The sequence below is a fragment of the Callorhinus ursinus genome, unplaced genomic scaffold (assembly GCF_003265705.2).
Source record: "Callorhinus ursinus isolate GAN/ISIS: 27379988/994484 unplaced genomic scaffold, GSC_fseal_2.0 scaffold57, whole genome shotgun sequence".
Classification (NCBI taxonomy): domain Eukaryota; kingdom Metazoa; phylum Chordata; class Mammalia; order Carnivora; family Otariidae; genus Callorhinus; species Callorhinus ursinus.
In genome coordinates this window covers 4,500,682-4,518,277 of record NW_027397119.1, presented here as the reverse complement: position 1 = coordinate 4,518,277, position 17,596 = coordinate 4,500,682, and the positions used below count along the sequence as shown (strand labels likewise).

At 57.6% G+C, this 17,596-nt stretch overlaps 1 protein-coding gene across 3 annotated transcripts in view; it reads left to right on the top strand.

The window, feature by feature from the left end:
- KIF21B (kinesin family member 21B) overlaps nucleotides 1–14,856 on the top strand; it is a 50,106-nt gene extending 35,250 nt beyond the window's left edge. For 2 of the 3 annotated variants that reach the window (XM_025855257.2, XM_025855259.2), the window contains 9 exons: nucleotides 1,093–1,206; nucleotides 2,894–2,932; nucleotides 4,874–5,010; nucleotides 5,945–6,125; nucleotides 7,311–7,475; nucleotides 7,806–7,923; nucleotides 8,756–8,926; nucleotides 9,456–9,655; nucleotides 10,752–14,856. In XM_025855257.2, coding sequence (XP_025711042.1) covers nucleotides 1,093–1,206; nucleotides 2,894–2,932; nucleotides 4,874–5,010; nucleotides 5,945–6,125; nucleotides 7,311–7,475; nucleotides 7,806–7,923; nucleotides 8,756–8,926; nucleotides 9,456–9,655; nucleotides 10,752–10,806 — 1,180 coding nt within the window. In that variant the 3' untranslated portion in view covers nucleotides 10,807–14,856. The remainder of the gene's footprint in view (nucleotides 1–1,092; nucleotides 1,207–2,893; nucleotides 2,933–4,873; nucleotides 5,011–5,944; nucleotides 6,126–7,310; nucleotides 7,476–7,805; nucleotides 7,924–8,755; nucleotides 8,927–9,455; nucleotides 9,656–10,751) is intronic. The other variant, XM_025855258.2, reaches the window with a different exon arrangement.
- The last annotated feature ends 2,740 nt before the right edge of the window (nucleotides 14,857–17,596 follow it).

Genomic DNA, 17,596 nt, shown 5'->3' with positions numbered 1-17,596 from the left:
GCCCATGCCAGTGGCTTGCAGTGGGGGCCTTTGGTGGGGAGGAGTTGCGTAGATATCCGGACACTTGGGGCCTCGTAGACCATCACTTCACCCATGAACTGAGAGAACACACTTCAGCCGCAGTCTGAGGGACTTAGGCCGAACTCATGAAGACTCTTCAAAGGAAGGGAAGATTTAGGCCACACCTGACGACAGCTTTCCAAAGAGAGGGATGTTGTGCTCTTGGAATGGGGTGGTACAATGAAGTCTTCAACTCTTCCCTGTTGATACAGTGAATCCTCAGTATTCACAGGACCTATGTTCTTATCAAGCCACCGGGAACACTGAATTAGCAAATACGGAACCACTACTCCTGGGGAAATATGGGGTTGGGTTCCTGAGAGCTTCTGGTCACAACATTTCATCAGCCAATCAATACAGAACTTTGCTTTATGTGTGTTTCTGTTTAAAGGTACCTTAGGTAATATGTATTGTTGATTCATTAACATTGAACTCGTAGCCAACAGCATCATAACTCACTCCTGAATAAAGCTTTTCTAACACACATTTTTTCTCCATAAGACACAGCACAGCCTTCATGTGCTTAGACATGTGCCAGACAGCCCTTCGGCACTCTGCTTTGGGGGCGCTTTAAACAGTGAATCACCAGTGAAAAGCACAAAAATGCAAAAAACATGGCCCTAAATAGACCACAGGAAGGCCACTTGTTGACAGCTGAGAGCAGGTGGGCAGAGGGTCGCCTCATTTGACCTCCGCTGGGAACGTGTGCATGTGGGGACTTGGATTTTTCGCTGCTCTGCTCAATGTCTGGGAATGACCCCCAAAGCACTGTGAGAGTTAATTTGGGATTACTAATACACTGTAATGAGCAGGTGAATTCCCAAGTATGGCATCCATGACTAATGATGACAGGCTGTCTCCGAACAGTGTCCGGGAGCTGAATCCGGAGCTGGGCTCTCGGATTGCTGCACAGCAGGCGCTGCCCTGTGGGCCTTCCAACCGCAGACAGAAGGTGGTGCTGGAAGCACTGTGTGGGTGTGAGCCTGTGGGGGTTTGCTCACTCACAGATGCTGCTCTGTCCCTGCTCACCAGGCCCACGGATGTGGGATTCACGCCGCCCTCATCCCCTCCCACTCGGCCCCGCAACGACCGGAACGTCTTCTCTCGTCTCACCAGTAATCAGAGCCAAGGCTCAGCGCTGGACAAGTAAGAGCCAGGACGGGCTGGGGAGGGTGTGGACGAGGTGGGCTGATCCTTGCCGCCGGCAGGGCTGGGGTAGCTGGGCAGCCCCTAACCACGCTGTCCCAGCCCCTCCGAGAGATGAGGCTCTGAAGCTCCCCTGCGGGCATCTCTGCCCTTTCTGTTCTAACCGTGGACCCTTGCTTCCCCCCAGCATTCTGGGACCTCAGGAGAGGGCAAGAAGGAAGCCACGGGGATGGGGGGCAGGCAGGTGGGGATGTGCGCGCAGGTCAGGCCCCCCACAGACACTCATTCACTGCGCCTTGAATCCTCCTCTGCTGCTTCTTTGACTCTTGGATTCTTCTCTGAAACCCCTTCCTTGAACTTCAGCCACTCCCTCCCTGCCGCAGATGCTCAGATGAGGCCCCAGGGGCCCTTCTGTCCCCGTAGAAGGGGACCCCCAATTGCCTTTGTGCGGCAGGGTCGGCCCAGCTGTAAGTCCAGCTCCTGTCGGGCGGCTGTGACCACGGAGAGTACAGCGGGGGGTTAAGGGCAGTGCCGTGAATCCAGAAGGCACTTCGCTGTGCATCCTGCTTTCGTATATGTGATTCGTGTGGACTGCACATCAGCCATGAGAACTGTCTGCCCCATTTTACAGAAAAGGAAATGAGGCTTAAAGAGGCCCAAGGACATTCATTCACCTAGAAATTGGAGGACTTGGGCCCAGAACCTGGGGCTTCTGACCTGCTCCATCATACGTTCCTAACAGTGGGACTCTGCCTTGGGAGAGGGGGTATCCTAGCCACCATATGCTCCCCTCCATGTTCCCTACACTCTGCACCCCTCTCTGGCCCTCTCCCACTCTGCAGCATCCGAGAGGGCTCCTCTCTTGGCTCCCTAAACGTTTCTCTACCCTGGCAGGGAGGAAGGGTGCAGTGCTGTTGTTCCGGGGACCCTAGGCTAGAAAGTGCTAGTTCCTGCACCTGGCACCTGACATCATCCCTTCCCCACAGAGACACCTCTGGCTGGGTCAAAATACTTCTCCCTCCCCAGACCCACCTTGGCTCAGTTCCCATTTCAGGAAGAGGGTACCAAACCTGGACCATGCCAACCAGGGCACCGCCCGCCCACCATATGTTTGCAATCAATAGGTCCCTTTTCTGGAAGCATTGAGGTGGGACTCTGGCCCTTCCGGCCTGGTGGTCCTCTCCAGTGGGCCAGGTCTTGGGGCCGATGTGCGGTGCAGGCTCAGCTCCTAGGTATAGCCCAGTGGGCTTGCTGGGGACAGTCCCTGAGGAATGGCTGGAAGGAGCCAGCTCCCAGGGACAAGCAGGAGCAAGCATGGCTTCCTTCGGCCTCAGGCATGTAGGAGCATTGCTGGGGCAGGGCAGGGTGCCCCCAGCTCGTACGATGGGGCAGCCAGGGGCTTGGAACCAGCCAACGGCCCATGAACTGAGACGTCTCTCCGGAGTGTGGGGCTGGCACTCCCACATCTCCCGTGGTCCCCTCCTCACTCCTACCCTGGTAGCCGAGGGACACCCGCCCCTCCCCACCTCCTCTCCTGCTGTCCCTTAGCGCCCTGACCCTCTGCGTCTCCCTGCTGCCCTCAAAGAGAATAACCTGCCCTCTGACCTCCCACGCTGCTGCTGCCTCTGCCGTCCCTTTGTGTGTTTTCCTCTCTCCCCTAATCCAGCTAATTTTCTGCCCTCCCCAGGTCTGATGACAGCGACTCCTCTTTGTCGGAGGTCCTGAGGTACACACAGAATGTCTCCCGTGTTGGCTCCCCAGCTCTCACTCTCTACTCCCCCCTCTCTGCCTCTTGCTGCACAGCCCCTCCCGCCTGCACACCCGAGTCCTCAGCATGCGGCCCTCCTCCCTGGCCTGCCTCCCCCGCCACCCCCCCCTCGCCGTGGTTCCTCCCTCTCAGGGTCGCTGCGTGGCCTCACACTGGCCGCGTGGCCTCACACTGGCCAGGCCTGGCTGGAGCTGGGCGCTTGGGGAGGGGTGCACAGTTGCTTGCCACAGGCGCTGTTCTCTTCTTGTCACCTGGGCAGGGAGGGGGAGAGCATGGGAGCCTAGGGTGGGCTGGGGCTGGGACTGAACTCTGCGGAGGGCTTGGGGTGCGGGGCAGGGGTGCAGACAAGCCTGGGGGCCTACAGGGCCCAGCTGGCTGGGTGCTGGTGGCTGCATCCTTGTGACTTGCTCAGCTTGTGCCGGTCAGGTGTGCTTTTTCAGCTCCTCTGGGAGGAGCATCAAGGGGGGCGGGCCTGCTGCCCACATCCCCCGGGGCATATGGCCCAGGAGCGCCAGGAGACCTCCTCCCTTCCCAGCTTTTGGGATGGCCAGAGGACAGTTTCCCCAGCCACCCCAGCACAGCACTCCACAACAAGGAGTGGGTCAGTGCTGGGCTCAGAGCTGCCTCCAGCTCGCCCACGGTGCCCACTGTTCACCGCGCCTCCTGGCCTGGCTGTTGACATTTTTGCAAACCTGCCTGTGTGCAGCAAGGCTTCGCCAGCACCAGAAGCTAGCCAGCCTCCCAGCCTCTGTCAGGGAGGAGGGTTATCCTGGTGATGTACTTCCCACAGCAGTCCGGGCTCTTTCCACCGCCACACCGCAGGGTCGGAAGCGGGGAGCTGGGGCAGCTTGGGGGTGGGTCACTTGCGTGTGACATCTAGCTGACTGCTGGCCTGGCAGGGGGCCTGGCTGCGTCCATGGGGGCTGTGAGAGCACCTCGGGTGGGACACTGGTCATTTCAGTAGACCAGAGGCCACAGAATCAGTGTCAGGAACAGCATTCTCTTTGGGAAAGAACTAGAACATAGTTTCAGACCTGCACATAATTTGGCCAGGGCCTCATTCCAAAAGACGCTTACTGAGAAAAGATCACTCCCCAGAACCTCCAGGAGGCCGATGTAACACAGTCCTCCTGCTCGCTGAGGACAAGCCTCATTCTCCCTCCCAGAGTGTTGATGGGAAGCGAGGAAGTGCTTTCCCAGGTGCATATGGCCTCATTCCCTAGGGGACCCTGGACATCCCTAACTCAGAGCTGAGCTGGGGGCCCCTAAAGGGACTTGGGCCTTTGTAAGTGACAGTCACGGGTCTGACCGTGCAGGTCCCGAGGGGGCTTACGGGTTGCGGGGAGTGTACGTGTGCGTCTCTGCCGGGAAGGGGCCAGCCCCAGAAGAAGTCGCCAACAGATGGATACACTGGCACGGAGGGGGCTGGGAGGCCGACAGCCTGAACATTCTCCCTCCCCGCACCCCTCGCCTCGCCCATCCATCGCAGCAGCTGGGAGGAGCCAGGGCAGCTGTAGGAGCCAGTCCAGCCCTCGGGGCTCTGCCCTGCCTGGCTGGGGCCTGCGGGCACTTAGGGCTCGGGGTCTGGGTCAGGCAGGCATCAGATGGGAACCTCCACCACTCCCCCTCCGACCCCCCGGGCAGGGCCCGTGTCTCCTTGCTGCCCGCAGCTTGCCCCCCCAGGCATGCTCAGGGCAGCGACTGACAGGCCCTCCCCCACCAGCACAGCCTGTCCCCAGCTCTCAGGCATCGATGGCACTGGGCTAGAGTCTCTGGAGTCTCCTTCATTAGGCCTTAGTCCCCGTTGGTTCTGTCCCGCTCTTACCTGCGTACTTCACTCAACCTGGCCTCAGTCTCCCTGGCTGACAGGTGCGCCCTTTCTCCCTCTCTCCTGGGAAGGGGCATCATCATCCCCGTTGGAGGAGCCAAGGGTGCGAGGACAGCCCCACTGCAGTGCGTCTCCATGGCCGAGGGCCACACCAAGCCCATCCTCTGCCTGGATGCCACAGACGAGCTACTGTTTACAGGATCCAAAGGTAGGTAGAACCCAGACTGGCCAGGTAAGGTTAGGGTCTCAACCATCCCTGCTTCCTGTGCCAGAGTGGGCTGTGAACACAAAAACACAGCCCCCTATGAGCTGAGGATGTGGGGTCAGCTTGTCTACTTGTCTCATGTCTCTTACCTTGGCTCAAGGCTCCCCATCTTGGGTGCCCCTGACCAAGTCTTCCCTCGTAGCTGACCCCGGTGGCCCCATCCAGCACTTCCTTCCAAACCTCCCTCAGAAACTTCAGGAAGCTTTTCAGGTGCCCTGCCTTGTCTGCTCATCCCAGTACCCCAACACTACTACCCCCCCACCTACATACACCCCAGCACCTCCAACTAAGAAATCCCTATGATCTTGGCAGCAGGACCCCACAAAGTCATGATTACTTAATCTCAGCAACAAAATCAGAAACATTTTATCAGTGGAAAAGACAGCTCTACAGTAGACATGCTACTAGAAAGACAATTATTATCTTTATTTGCATGGCGAGAGGGGGCCGAGTTGTTAATCTGGATGTGATTGATTGATTCCAAGTTTTCCCCATAAGATGTGCTTGCCATTTGTTCATTAATTTTGTCAGCTATTAGCAATCGTAGGAGGAGACACCAGAAGCTGAAGAATTTCATTTTAGCCCAGGGCACCTTGGCAACAAACACAGAACTCTGGTGTTTGTACAGAGTTTGCTTGAGAAACCCTGGTCTAAAGTTCTGACTGACTCCTCTCCTGAGGTTCTTTGTGTGCATGCGCAACCACGTGAGCATGCCCGGGCACATCTTTGTCTCCCTCAGACCTAGGGCTCCTCCCCCTAGATGTCTCTGGACCATCTCCCCCAACCGCCACCGTCCCTGTGTAGGGGGAACATGCATGACCTGGCCCCTGCTAACTGGCATCGGCCCTCCCCATGGTTCTCTCCCTGTCCCTCACAGACCGCAGCTGTAAGATGTGGAACTTGGTCACGGGCCAGGAGATCGCGGCCCTAAAGGGCCACCCCAACAACGTGGTGTCCATCAAGTACTGCAGTCACTCCGGGCTTGTGTTCTCCGTGTCTACCTCCTACATCAAGGTGTGGGACATCCGGGACTCGACCAAGTGCATTCGGACCCTCACGTAGGTACTCCCCGAGCTGGCTCTCGGTGGTGGGCTGTGTATCAATGCCCAACCCAGGTGACCCACTCAGTACAGTCCAGTCCGGCTACACAGGCACAGAGGCCCTTATGGGACTCGACTTGACTCTGAGGGACAAGGTGGGGTCCCTGGGCTGGGGGACAGCATCTGGGGCAGCAGCTTGGGTGAGCCTTTGGCCTGCTTGCCTCCCCCTCCCCCCACCCCTGCTTCATCTCAGCCTCCTGGGCTCTGGCCCTGGGCTATGCTGGGTATCTCCCCATGAGTCCAAACGGGGAGCTGGGAACCAGCAAGGGGCCAGCAGGCAGCGACAGACTCCGAAGCCGCACTGGTCACCTGTCTGTGTAAATGGGCCACTCGAGCCGGTTCTCATCCCTGACCCTCCTGACAGTCTCAGGCGGACGGACATGTGGGGGACGGAAGTGAGACCGGGGCCCCTGCAGAATGAAACTGTTTCCTAGCAGGACCCATGCTTCATCCTGATGTTTCCATGATAAACGATCACGGATAAACCAACTTGATCCTCAAAAAAGAGTAAACACCGGGGATTTTGAGGGCGGTGAAACTCCTCTGACACTCTAATGGTGGATATGGGTCACTACGCATTTGTCCAGACCCATGGAGCATACAGCATGAGCGAGCCCCCACGTCACCTGTGGCCCACAGTGATGATGACGTGTCAGGGTGGGCTCACCAGCTGTAACAAACGCCCCCCTCTGGTGGGGATGGTGATGGGGGGGGGGAGGCTGTGTGTGGGGAGGGGGCAGGGCAATAGAGGAAACCGGCCCCTCAGTTTTGCTGTGATCCTATAACTGCTCTAAAAAAGTAGTCTTTTATTTTTAAAAAACAAAAGAAGCAGAGTAAACAGAATGGGTATTATCACCTCTTTCTACAGAGGAGGAAACTGGGACTCAGAGAGATTAAGTGGTTTCCACAAGCCCAGCTCAGGGACAGGGACTTTTCTGCTGGCCGTGTGGTGCTATCTCCCTTGATCTCTCCCTCGTCAGGCCAGAAATTTCCAGGAGGAGTTTCACTCCCCTCTGTCAGTCAGGGAAGGCTTCCTGGAAAAACTGGGGTATCAGGCCTGGCCTGAGTGAGGTTTGATGGCTTTACTGGCCTGTGTGGATGGACTGCTTTGATCTCTGACCTTGCCGTCCTTGCTTGCGGCAGGTCCTCGGGCCAGGTGACCTCCGGGGACGCCTGTGCCGCCACATCCACCCGCGCTATCACCAGTGCTCAGGGGGAGCACCAGATCAACCAGATCGCCCTCAGCCCTTCAGGCACCATGCTCTACGCTGCCTCGGGCAACGCCGTCCGCATCTGGGAGCTCAGCAGGTCAGGGGACGCGTGTGGCGCCACGGAGGGCTTGGCGTGGCTACAGGGGGGTCCGTGGGTCTCCGCTGTGGATGCCGTCCGTTGAGCCTGGCAGAATCCTGTGCTCCTGTTTCCGCCTGCTGTTGGGCTTGGGTGGTACCGCACCCTTGTCTTCCAAGGCCCCTGGGACGCCGGGCAGCTGATGTCTTGGTCCTTGGTCTTGCGTCGAGGGGGGCAGAGTGCCCTGACCGGACCAACTCATTCCAGGGCAGACCTCCCCCACCAGCCCCCACAAGCCAGGGTTCCCCCTGATCTGTGTCCCCTCACCAGCCGGGCCTCTCCCCATTGCAGGTTCCAGCCGGTTGGCAAGCTGACTGGCCACATCGGCCCTGTGATGTGCCTGACCGTCACCCAGACCGCCAGCCAGCATGACCTGGTGGTGACCGGCTCCAAGGACCACTACGTTAAGGTACCTGAGAAGGCCTCCTCCCTCTGAGGTCTGGGGGGGGCGGGGCGGGCCTTCTCTGCGTTCTTCCTACCCTCCTCCACCCCTTCCCTCTGGGGCCTTGGGAGCCCTCAGGAAAAATAATGAGACTTCGAGGGATTTATGCTAAAGAAATCACCCCAAAGAAGCAAGGAGGTGTGTGTGTGCAGAAAGTAGATTGCAGCGATATTTTGTAAGTGGTGCAGAATTGAAAATAATCTAAATGTCTAAGGGCAAATAGCAGTCACGTCAATTAGGGAAAACCCACTGAGCAGGTTGCAGTGCATCGACTGAACTGAGAAAATGCGAACAAAACACAAAGGATAGCAAACAACACTAATTCCGTTTGCTCCCCGATTATGTCATTGCAAACCACATGGACACAGTCAGAAACTGGGAAGTAGAGAAACAGAGGGTGGTTGGTATGATAATGTTTGTGTTTCAAGTACAAGTAATATTATATTAATTTAAAAATAAAAGCAATTGAAAAGGAGGTTCACACCCCAAACCTACCTTTCTCCATATGAGCTGCATGTTGAGCTGTGGGGTCACCCCCTGCATTAACTTGTTAAGCCAGTCTGCCCCAGTCCCCTTAGGAAGGGTCAAGACCCAAGCCTTCAGAGTCCTCTATCCCCGGAAGCAGTGCCCCTCCAGGAGCCCTCTCCTGCTGGAGAAGCTCCTCTCCCCCAGGGCCGGGGCTACCAGCCTGGGTCAGGCCGCTGGGTCCGCCGGCTCCTGGGGACGACCGTGCTGTGTGTGGCCCTGGTGCTCCCCCCTTCTCTCTCAGGCTCTCCCTACCAGTCTTTTCCTCCCGCAGATGTTCGAGTTGGGTGAGTGTGTGACGGGCACCATTGGCCCCACCCACAACTTTGAACCCCCGCACTATGATGGCATCGAGTGTCTTGCCATCCAGGGAGATGTCCTATTCAGTGGCTCCCGGGACAATGGCATCAAGAAGTGGGACCTGGAGCAGCAGGAGCTCATCCAGGTGCGGTGGGCGGGAGGGGAGGGGTGGGCTAGGGTAAGGCCATTCCCCAGTGCAGGCAGGGCCTTGGGGACCTAGGGTCTTGGGCCAGAGCTCCCCCAGCCTGCCTGTTCTCCACCCTCTTCCGCTTTGTGTCCATTCCCCTGCAGCCTCCCCTGTACTCTCCCGTATGCAGCTGCTTTCTGGAAAGGGGCTGCTTTTAGCCCCCAGGTTTGACTCGAAAGCTCAGCCACTCACTGTGTTCCCTTTCCTGGAGCGTTTACCCCTGCGAGGCCTGAAGGGTTCTCCACCAGTGCAGGATCTTAGGTTTGCCTCGGAGTAGGAGACCAAAGGACCTCTCTCTGGGCCCCTGCAGTCCCCAGCGTGGGCCCGCCCAGCCCACCTCCTGGACAGTGCTCTGCCAGTCTGCCTGCCCAGGGACCCCAGAGGCAGAGGGGAGCCTGGTAGCTGCCTTTCTTGTGCGCAGTGTCCCCTGCCAGCCCCGCCCTCCCAGCACTGCCCCCAGGCCTCACTGGCTCTGCTCCTCCCACAGCAAATCCCCAATGCACACAAGGACTGGGTGTGTGCCCTGGCCTTTGTCCCGGGCCGCCCCATGCTGCTGAGCGCCTGCCGTGCGGGCGTCATCAAGGTCTGGAACGTGGATAATTTCACGCCCATTGGCGAGATCAGGGGCCACGACAGCCCCATCAATGCCATCTGCACCAACGCCAAGCACATCTTCACTGCTTCCAGGTGGGTGTCAGGCAGAGAGGTCTGTGTGTGTCCCCCGCCCCTCTCCCTGTGTGGGCAGAGCAGGCCAGGGGGCCTTGGGGCCCCTGCAGTTGTCCCAACAGGCTCGGCTCATGGAGTAGACCCCTCGGCGCCTGCTAGCCTGCGCTAGTCCTGTAGGAGTGCCCGCCAGGGGCCGGGCCCCAGGTCAGGACTCACCCACCTGTCTGCAGGCCTTTCCTGCCCCTCCCACAGCCGCCCCCCGCCCCCGTCCACGTATCTCAGACCACAGAGCAGCCCTGCCCCCCCTCCGGACCCGCCTCTCTCCGGCCCCAGCTCGGGTCCCCATCCAGGGGACGCCCAGGCCTCTGCCCCACAGGGGAGCTCCTCAGAGGGGTCTCTTCTTTTTCCTTCACATCCGACCATATCCCTTCTCTCCTCCCTTTCCCTCCCCATCTCCTCCTGCCTCTCCTCTGTGCCTCTCTGCCTCTCTCCCCCAACAGTGACTGCCGGGTAAAGGTGTGGAATTACGTCCCCGGACTCACCCCCTGCCTTCCTCGCCGAGTCCTGGCCATAAAGGGCCGAGCCACCACCCTGCCCTGACCCTCCCCTCCCGCCTCCTCTGTTATTCTCCCCTCTTTGCTCTTCCCTCTCTTTCTCCACTTCGGTCTGAGCTGCTTCTCAACGGTATGAGATTATTTTACTCCCCCTCCCCTCCTCTCCCTCACGCCCTGCCTGGCCCGGACTGAATGCCCCGCCTGCCGCTCTTCCTCCCGCCCTCCTCTTCCGAGCATGACCAGCGGGACAAACCCCCAGGAGAGGGGTGCCAGGTGGCAGAAGGCAGAGGGGGGAGCGTCCAGGCCTGAACAAAACAAAACAGCACCAACGAAAACCCACGACGAGAATTCTGTGGGGACTTTAAGACCACAGGCCCTCTCCCTCTGCCCAGCGGCCAGCCACCCCCCCACCCCTGCAGTCTGCCCTCATCCTCAGCAATGCTTGCCCCTGGGCCCCAGCCACATTCGGGGAGCTTGGAGGATCTGGCCCATCCTTTACTTCGGGGGTAGCCAGCCGGGCCCACTTTAAGAGCTGACCAGTCCCTCTCTGTCCTCCACCCCAGTGACCTGACAGTGAAGTTCTGGAGCGTGCGGCGGTTACCTGGTGGCCCACCCTAGGAGCACACAGCGGTCCTCACCCTGGCTGTCTTTCAGAGGATGGCCCCCAGACCCTCGGCCCCCCGGCAGCCTGGACGGCACAGAAGGGAGGCTGTGGTTTGACAGGGCCAACTGCCCTGGGGACAGAGGGTTTGGGCCTCAGGTGTGGCCCCTCTCCTGCTCTCCTGCCTCTCCCTTGACCTTCCCATGGGATACTGTACCCCCTGCCTCTTGGGTTGGGGTGGGGGGAGAGAGGTTGGGGAGGAATTTAAGCTGTGAAGCCAAAGGGCATTTTCCCCTCTCATTTCTCCCCCTGCAGCCCCTCGGGCTCCCCTTGCCCTCCCTCTGGCCACATTTTCTCCTCCTGAGCTGGCCATGCCCTTCCTTAAGCCTCTGGCCCAGTCGTAGGGACCTGTAGGGGAGGCGAAGCGTCCCCAGCCCCTGCCCTGCCCCTCCGATGAACAGGCCTCCCCTGCTATCCCCTAATCCAGCCTTTGGAGCCACTGCACCTGCCTCTGAGCCCAAAATGATAGTCCTCAGGTAACCATGGAAACCAGGTGTTGGCAGCTGGGCCCTGCAGCTGACCCTAAGCCCCTTGGCCACCAACAGCCATTCCCAGTTGACCCCAGCCATCCCTTGGGGTCCCTTTCTAATGGGGCCAAGGTAGAGCTGCTAGAAAAATTCCTTTGGGGAGATGGTCAGAAATACTTCAGCTATTTATTATTATTTTTTTTATTTTTACTTTTTGCTGTTGCCTCCTGGAAACTGACTTGAAGTTTCTCCCCAAACGTTCTTTCCCTCAGCACTCGGGGGCCAGGAATCCCAAAGGGAATCTGCCCAACCAGCCTTCCAGGGCCACCTCCTCTGTTCGCTTTGCAGCTCGGGCCCGTCCCCAGCATTGCCCCCAGGGACCATTCTAGTGCACCCCTGACCTCTAGGCCGCCTGATGCTTCAGTGCCTTCCTCCACCCCGGGGCCTGGCACCTATGCTGGGCAGCCTTACACCAGCCATGCCCGCGGGCACCACACGTGTCTTTGCACTCATGGGGTCCCGTGCCCGCTGCCCCCAGAAGGCAGGGGAGCTCCACCCCACAGCCCAGGGCCAGGGGCCCCCCCCTTCCCAGAGTCCTGTGTGGGCCAAGTAGGAAGCAGCTCAGAGAATTGTGTCTACCAGGATGGCTTGGTGAGGCTGGCCCAGCCCCCTCCCCAGCTCACCTGTATTTTCACCCCAACAGGGCCGGAAGTCCTTCCGGCCTCTTTCTCTCTGGTTTTTCAGGAGACACATTTTCAAGCCTTAAAGCTGGCATGGGGCAAGAGGCCCTCCCGTTTTAGATTAGTGGTGAAGAAGGAATTCATTGAGTTTCTTTTTTGCCATGGGGCTGTGGACTCAGGGCCCTGGGATGTGGTTAAATCCGTGTTCTAGCGCCCCCTGTTGGGGAAATTCTGAATTAACAGGGCCGGGCCTCGGGAGGAGTCCCAGGACATCCCCCTGCCCCAACCTATCCACAGTGTTTTTCCAATGCTTAACTGGTCCTGTGCTTCCTGTCCTCGGTCTGGTAGCCAGGAGCCCCAACTCTGTTCTGAGATATGCAGTGACTTTTAGACCTTCCAGAGGTAGCTCTGGGTTTGTCCTCTGTGCCCCTGCCTTTTTGGCCAGGGGATTGGAGCCCCCCCGTGTGGTCCCAGTGTGGCACACAGGGCAGAGGAGGATGTCCTAGCAGCGAAAGGGAAAAACACCTGCTGGGGCCTGAGTGCCCAGCCCTGCTTCCCCCCTGTTCTGAGCAGCCCCTGCTGGCCCTGGCGGTGGAGTCTGGGTAAGCTGATGTGTGCAGGAAGCACGCATTCTGGAATACTGGCCTCCTGGAGCCTAGGACAGTCAGTCTGCGATGGCTGGAAATCCCTCCTCCTTCAGCCGGCCCAGGGGGGGCCCGGCCGCTCCCTCGGCCACGTGGAAGCAAGCGTCTCTTCCCCTCCCCATCCTTCTCCCCACCTGATCAGAAAGCTTCAACCTTGCAACCTGTAAGACTCTGTCTGCATGACTGTTTACAAACCGTAGAAACACAAAAGACTGCGCTGCCCCCATGGGTCGGTGCTGCCCCAGCCCGGGGAACGGTACTGTAGCTGCAAGGCCCGTTCTTGCGCGAGATGTGACCTTACGGCCTGCGAGAGGTGCTCAGCATCATTGCCCACTTTCTGCTGTTTCTGATGGGTCAGCTACCTCATGGCAGGCCGGCTCTGCTGTCCTGGCGAGTATCATTGACTCTAAACTTGAAGTCCCTCGGGAGCCCTGAGCCCTTCCAAAAGCTGTGCTCCAAGAGTGTTGGAGTCTCTGCCTACTCCTTCAGGGATGTCCAAGGTACATAGTTAGGGGGCAGGCCCCCAGCATCCTAAAGGTTGGAAGCACAAAATGGTTGTGATTTGAGCACAAATAGCAAGGCTTGTGGCAGGTGGCCTGGGCAGACCTGGGTCCAGGGGGCTCATCCCAGCTTGGTTCTGTCCACAGTTAGACCGAGTATGGCCAGGTCTGGGAGGGCGTTTCCTCGCTCAGACCAGGACTCAGCCCATGACTTGCCCTGATACTGGAGGGTTCGTCATACTACTTACTTTTCTTTGCCCATCTGCAGACTTGAGCCAGGGCCAACGCCGGCCCGGCCACATCAGAAGGCGAGGGCCCAGGCGTTAGCTCCCTCTCTCGACCCCACACCCCCCAAGTCTTTAAATGCCTGAGCCCAGGCTGGGTCCCAGCCCTACTGGGCCTAAGGAGCCCAGAGCCACATTCCCTGTCCCCAGGGCTGAGCCCCCCCTTGAATGCTTTTGAAGCTGACTGCCCGTGGCCCTGCTCAGCACAGTCCCCGGCCGGGCTCTGTTCTCAGTATTAATCAGTTCAGTGTTCGCTCTCATGTGAGTAGCTGATTGCTCCACGACAGCCAGAATTCCCCAAGGTAGCACCTGGAGTTGTCTTTGGAGATGGCCAAGGAAGAGGAAAGGCACACCCAGGCCTTTGAGGTGGTCAGGGTGCCTCTGTGGGTTTGGGAAGGGACATCTGCGGATCTGGGAGTGGTCTCCCTACCCCTCCACCATCACTACAGCTCCAACCCTCTCTTGTTTGGCCCTGCTGCCCACCTGGGGCACTGTCGCCTGGGCAGAGGGCAGTTTAAAGGACAAAACCGCCGTAGGGAAGACCGTGGCTGGGACTTTCCCACGACACCCAGTGTGGCAGAGACGTGGGCAGGCTGTGGCTGTGAAGTTAGAAATGCTCTCTTCCCTCACGTAGACCACCCCAACTCTCGGGGGCATCCTCTGATGCGGTCTGGGCCAGGCGTGGGCACAGCCCCCGGCCTGTTCAGCCCCGGCCTGAGCCCAGCATCTTCACCATCACGTTTGTGGGGGCAGGGCCTGCCCTGCAAGAGCAGTGAGTTTCTTCCCACCCAGCGGCTCGAACGTGTGGCATCTGCCCATTTGCCATCCCAAACAGGAAACTGCTTACCGCTGTCTTAGCTTAGCCCAGAATCCTGGCCCAGCCTCAGGAGCCAGGGCTTGGCCAGTGGCCCCACCGGCCTTCCTGAGCCTGGCCTTACTCTCCTGGTTCCCAGGATCCCTCACAGCCCTCTTATGTGCACGGACAGAATCTACAAGGAAAATTCTGTTTTCTATGGCATCTTCATTCTAGCCCCCATGCCCTGCCCAGCCCCAGCACTCCGATGAGCCCCCAACCCTTAGCATACTCTGGTCCAGGTTTTTGAACCCTTGTCCCGAGGGCTTTGCAGGGAAGTGGGAACTACTCCAAGAAGAGCCAAGGGTCAGAGAAGACCCCTGAAGTGAATTCGGGGCCCCGCCCTGCCCACCAGCTCTTTTCTAGGGATCACCCCCTGCCCAGGCTGCAGGGTCTCATGTGGCTTATGCCCTCCTCGCTATGCGGCTATAGCACAAGATGTATATATGTTTTGTACTTCTGCCGATGGTTGTACATAGTGTACGAAAGTTATTTAAGCCTCATGCTGTACATTTCTGTTCCTAGACTGGACGTGTGTGTTCTAAGAAGTTGTCATAAATAAAACCCGAATGACCGTTATCTGTTGTGGTGCGGCTCCTGAGAGCTGCCAGCTTTTGGCTGGTGGCCCTTCTCTGAGGTGGGGGGTTGGTGCTGGGGCAGGTGGGGTGGGCCCCTGGGGCTGGGGCCCAGCCTGATGAGAATCTTCTGGGCTGTGAGTTTGGGGCTTGCTCAATGAGAAAGCAGTGTTGAGAGTGTGGCATTCCCTGCAGACTCTCTCTTGTCCCCTGGGATGGGTACTTTAGCTGGAAGAGGGCACCAGCACTTAATGAGCACCCACTGTATTCCAGGCACTATTTCAGGCATCTTTCCTTGGATCTTCACTCCCTCTGTGTGATAGGTGGTGCTCTCATTTTCTGAAATGGGCAAAGCCTCAGAGAGGAAGTGACGTGTCCAGGATCAGTGCTAGTGAGGACTGTAACCCAGACCTGCCCGACCATAGCACCCATGTCCTTTCACGGACATAGCAAGTGCCTTTTCCAGAGCCTGGAGGACACCGTGCATGATGCATACCAGATATACTTCCTTCCCTTGCCACTTACGAAGAGAAGACAGAAATATGAAAAGTTCATAGAAAAAACAGCTCCACAGTGGTCTTGATTTTTGTTTCTAGATCAGTGCTTTTCCATCTTTAAAAACTCCTATTCCCTTTTTTTCCTAAGGCCCTAAAAATGCTGTCTCCGCCTATTAGTCTCATTATTTTCAACATAAAAGTAGGTCTAAGGGGATGCCAAGCAAACCCGTAATGTGCTCTTCCCCCCAGAAGACATGGGATTGTTCCTGGACAACTGAGCTACTCTCATGCTCATAACTCAGTATATTTGACCTGGTGCTACTGTTTTTCAGGAATCCGTGGCTCCCATATAATTTTAGATTGCACTTCATCCAGAATTCACTGTGTCTCCGAGGCCTCGTGGCGCCAGTGAACCAATGTTAGCTCTGCATGCAAGTGTCCAGTTTGTCAGGTTTCACTCTCGAGAAAACATTTTTAATAAAAGTTTGATTGAGATATAATTCCCATACCATAAAGCCCACCCTCTTTTCTGTCTTAGGCTAATGATCTCATTCTGGTTATTTCCATATTCCCTCCCAGTGCCTTGTGGTGACAGATGCTGAACAGACACTGAATGAGTACATGAATGAGTGAAGGAAGTAAGGAAAGAATAGGCATGTTTGGAGGTGGTGAGTTATGAAATGTCACTAAATAACGAAGTTTTCCTGTACGGAGTTGTCACCTTCCCTTTCGATAACCACAGCTCACATCCCTCAACTCCCGGAGATTCTGGCCCATCCCGGGGCATCGTGGCCTCTGGGGGACCATCTGCGTCTTTATCACCAGCCAAGACCATCTTGGAAGCTTTACTTTCTGGTTTTTGTAAGGTGAACACAATAGGGTCTCTCTGCTGTGTTTTCCAAATATGAAACCAAGTTGCTCTGTCAACCTACACGGTCCTTGCTGCTTATCTAGACCTACAGCTATTGGCTGTTGACAGGTGACCCAGCCGGTGAATTCTGTGGGTCTGTAGGAGGCAGACGTCATCGTGGGTTGGAGGTGGGAGGCTCCCCGGGGGAGGTTCCACCCAAGAGGCTCCTGGTCCTCAACCAGAAGGGTGTTAGCAAGTGAAAGGGGACCCTGAGCCGCAGAGGGGGGACACAGGTGGGCAGAATTGCCCTGATCTCCCCCGAGGCCCTCCAGCAGGTGCTGGAACCTCCCCGCCCTGGGAAGCAGGGGTGGCTTCTGAGGGCGGTTGTTTTTGGCTGGCTGGCTGAGCCTTGCCCACGCCACTCTCCATGCCCCACCCTCCCGCCTGGTCTGGTCCCACCCTTCCTCTCCACAGGTCCTTCTTTTACGTAGGATCCCACCCTACAGACAGAGCCCACTGTTGACCACGAGACGTGACAGCTGGGCGTGGCCAGCTGCAGGCCTGTGGGGGTGTGGGTAAAAACCAGAAAATAGAGGCCCAGGAGCTGTTGACCTTATCAGGAGCCCGGCCCTGGGACGGACTCCAGCCAACTGGTTCTACCTTGCAACTGTGCCCCTCCCCTTCCCTGCAGAGGGTTTGCCATAGAAGGTGGCCTTTCCAAACTCAGGTCACCCTGAAGATGCCAAAGCGCTGAGGGGTAGGGAGGCTGGAACACCAGGTTGAAGGATCTTGTTCTTTTGTCCTTTCGTGGGATTTGGTTTCCCCCCCAAATTATGAGAGTGGTATCTACTTATTAAAGGAAATTTGGAAACCAAACAGTGTGAAGGAGAGAAATACTATTTAGGTTGTACCAGCACCTCTCAGAATTTGATGGGAGTGATTTTTTTTTTTAAAGATTTTATTTATTTATTTGACAGAGAGACAGGGAGAGAGTGAGCACAAGTAGGGGGAGTGGGGGAGGGAGAAGCAGACTCCCCGCTGAGCAGGGAGCCCGATGCGGGGCTCGATCCCAGGACCCTGGGATCATGACCTGAGCCGAAGGCAGACACTTAACGACTGAGCCACCCAGGCGCCCCTGATGGGAGTCATTTAATTGTCAACCTGGGTGGCATCATCGAGGATGGTTTTTTCCAACCCTCTCAGTTTACAGGTGAGAGGAACTGAGGCCCAGAGGAGCCAACAGAGTTGGCCATGATCCTACGGGGACAGAGATTCCTTCCCCCCATGTGGTCTCTTCCCATCGTGCCTCTTAAACTTGGCTTGACCAGCCTGAGGGGGGGTGATGGGGGGGCACCAGAACAGTCTCTGAAGTGGGCCCTATCCTGACAGAGGGACCT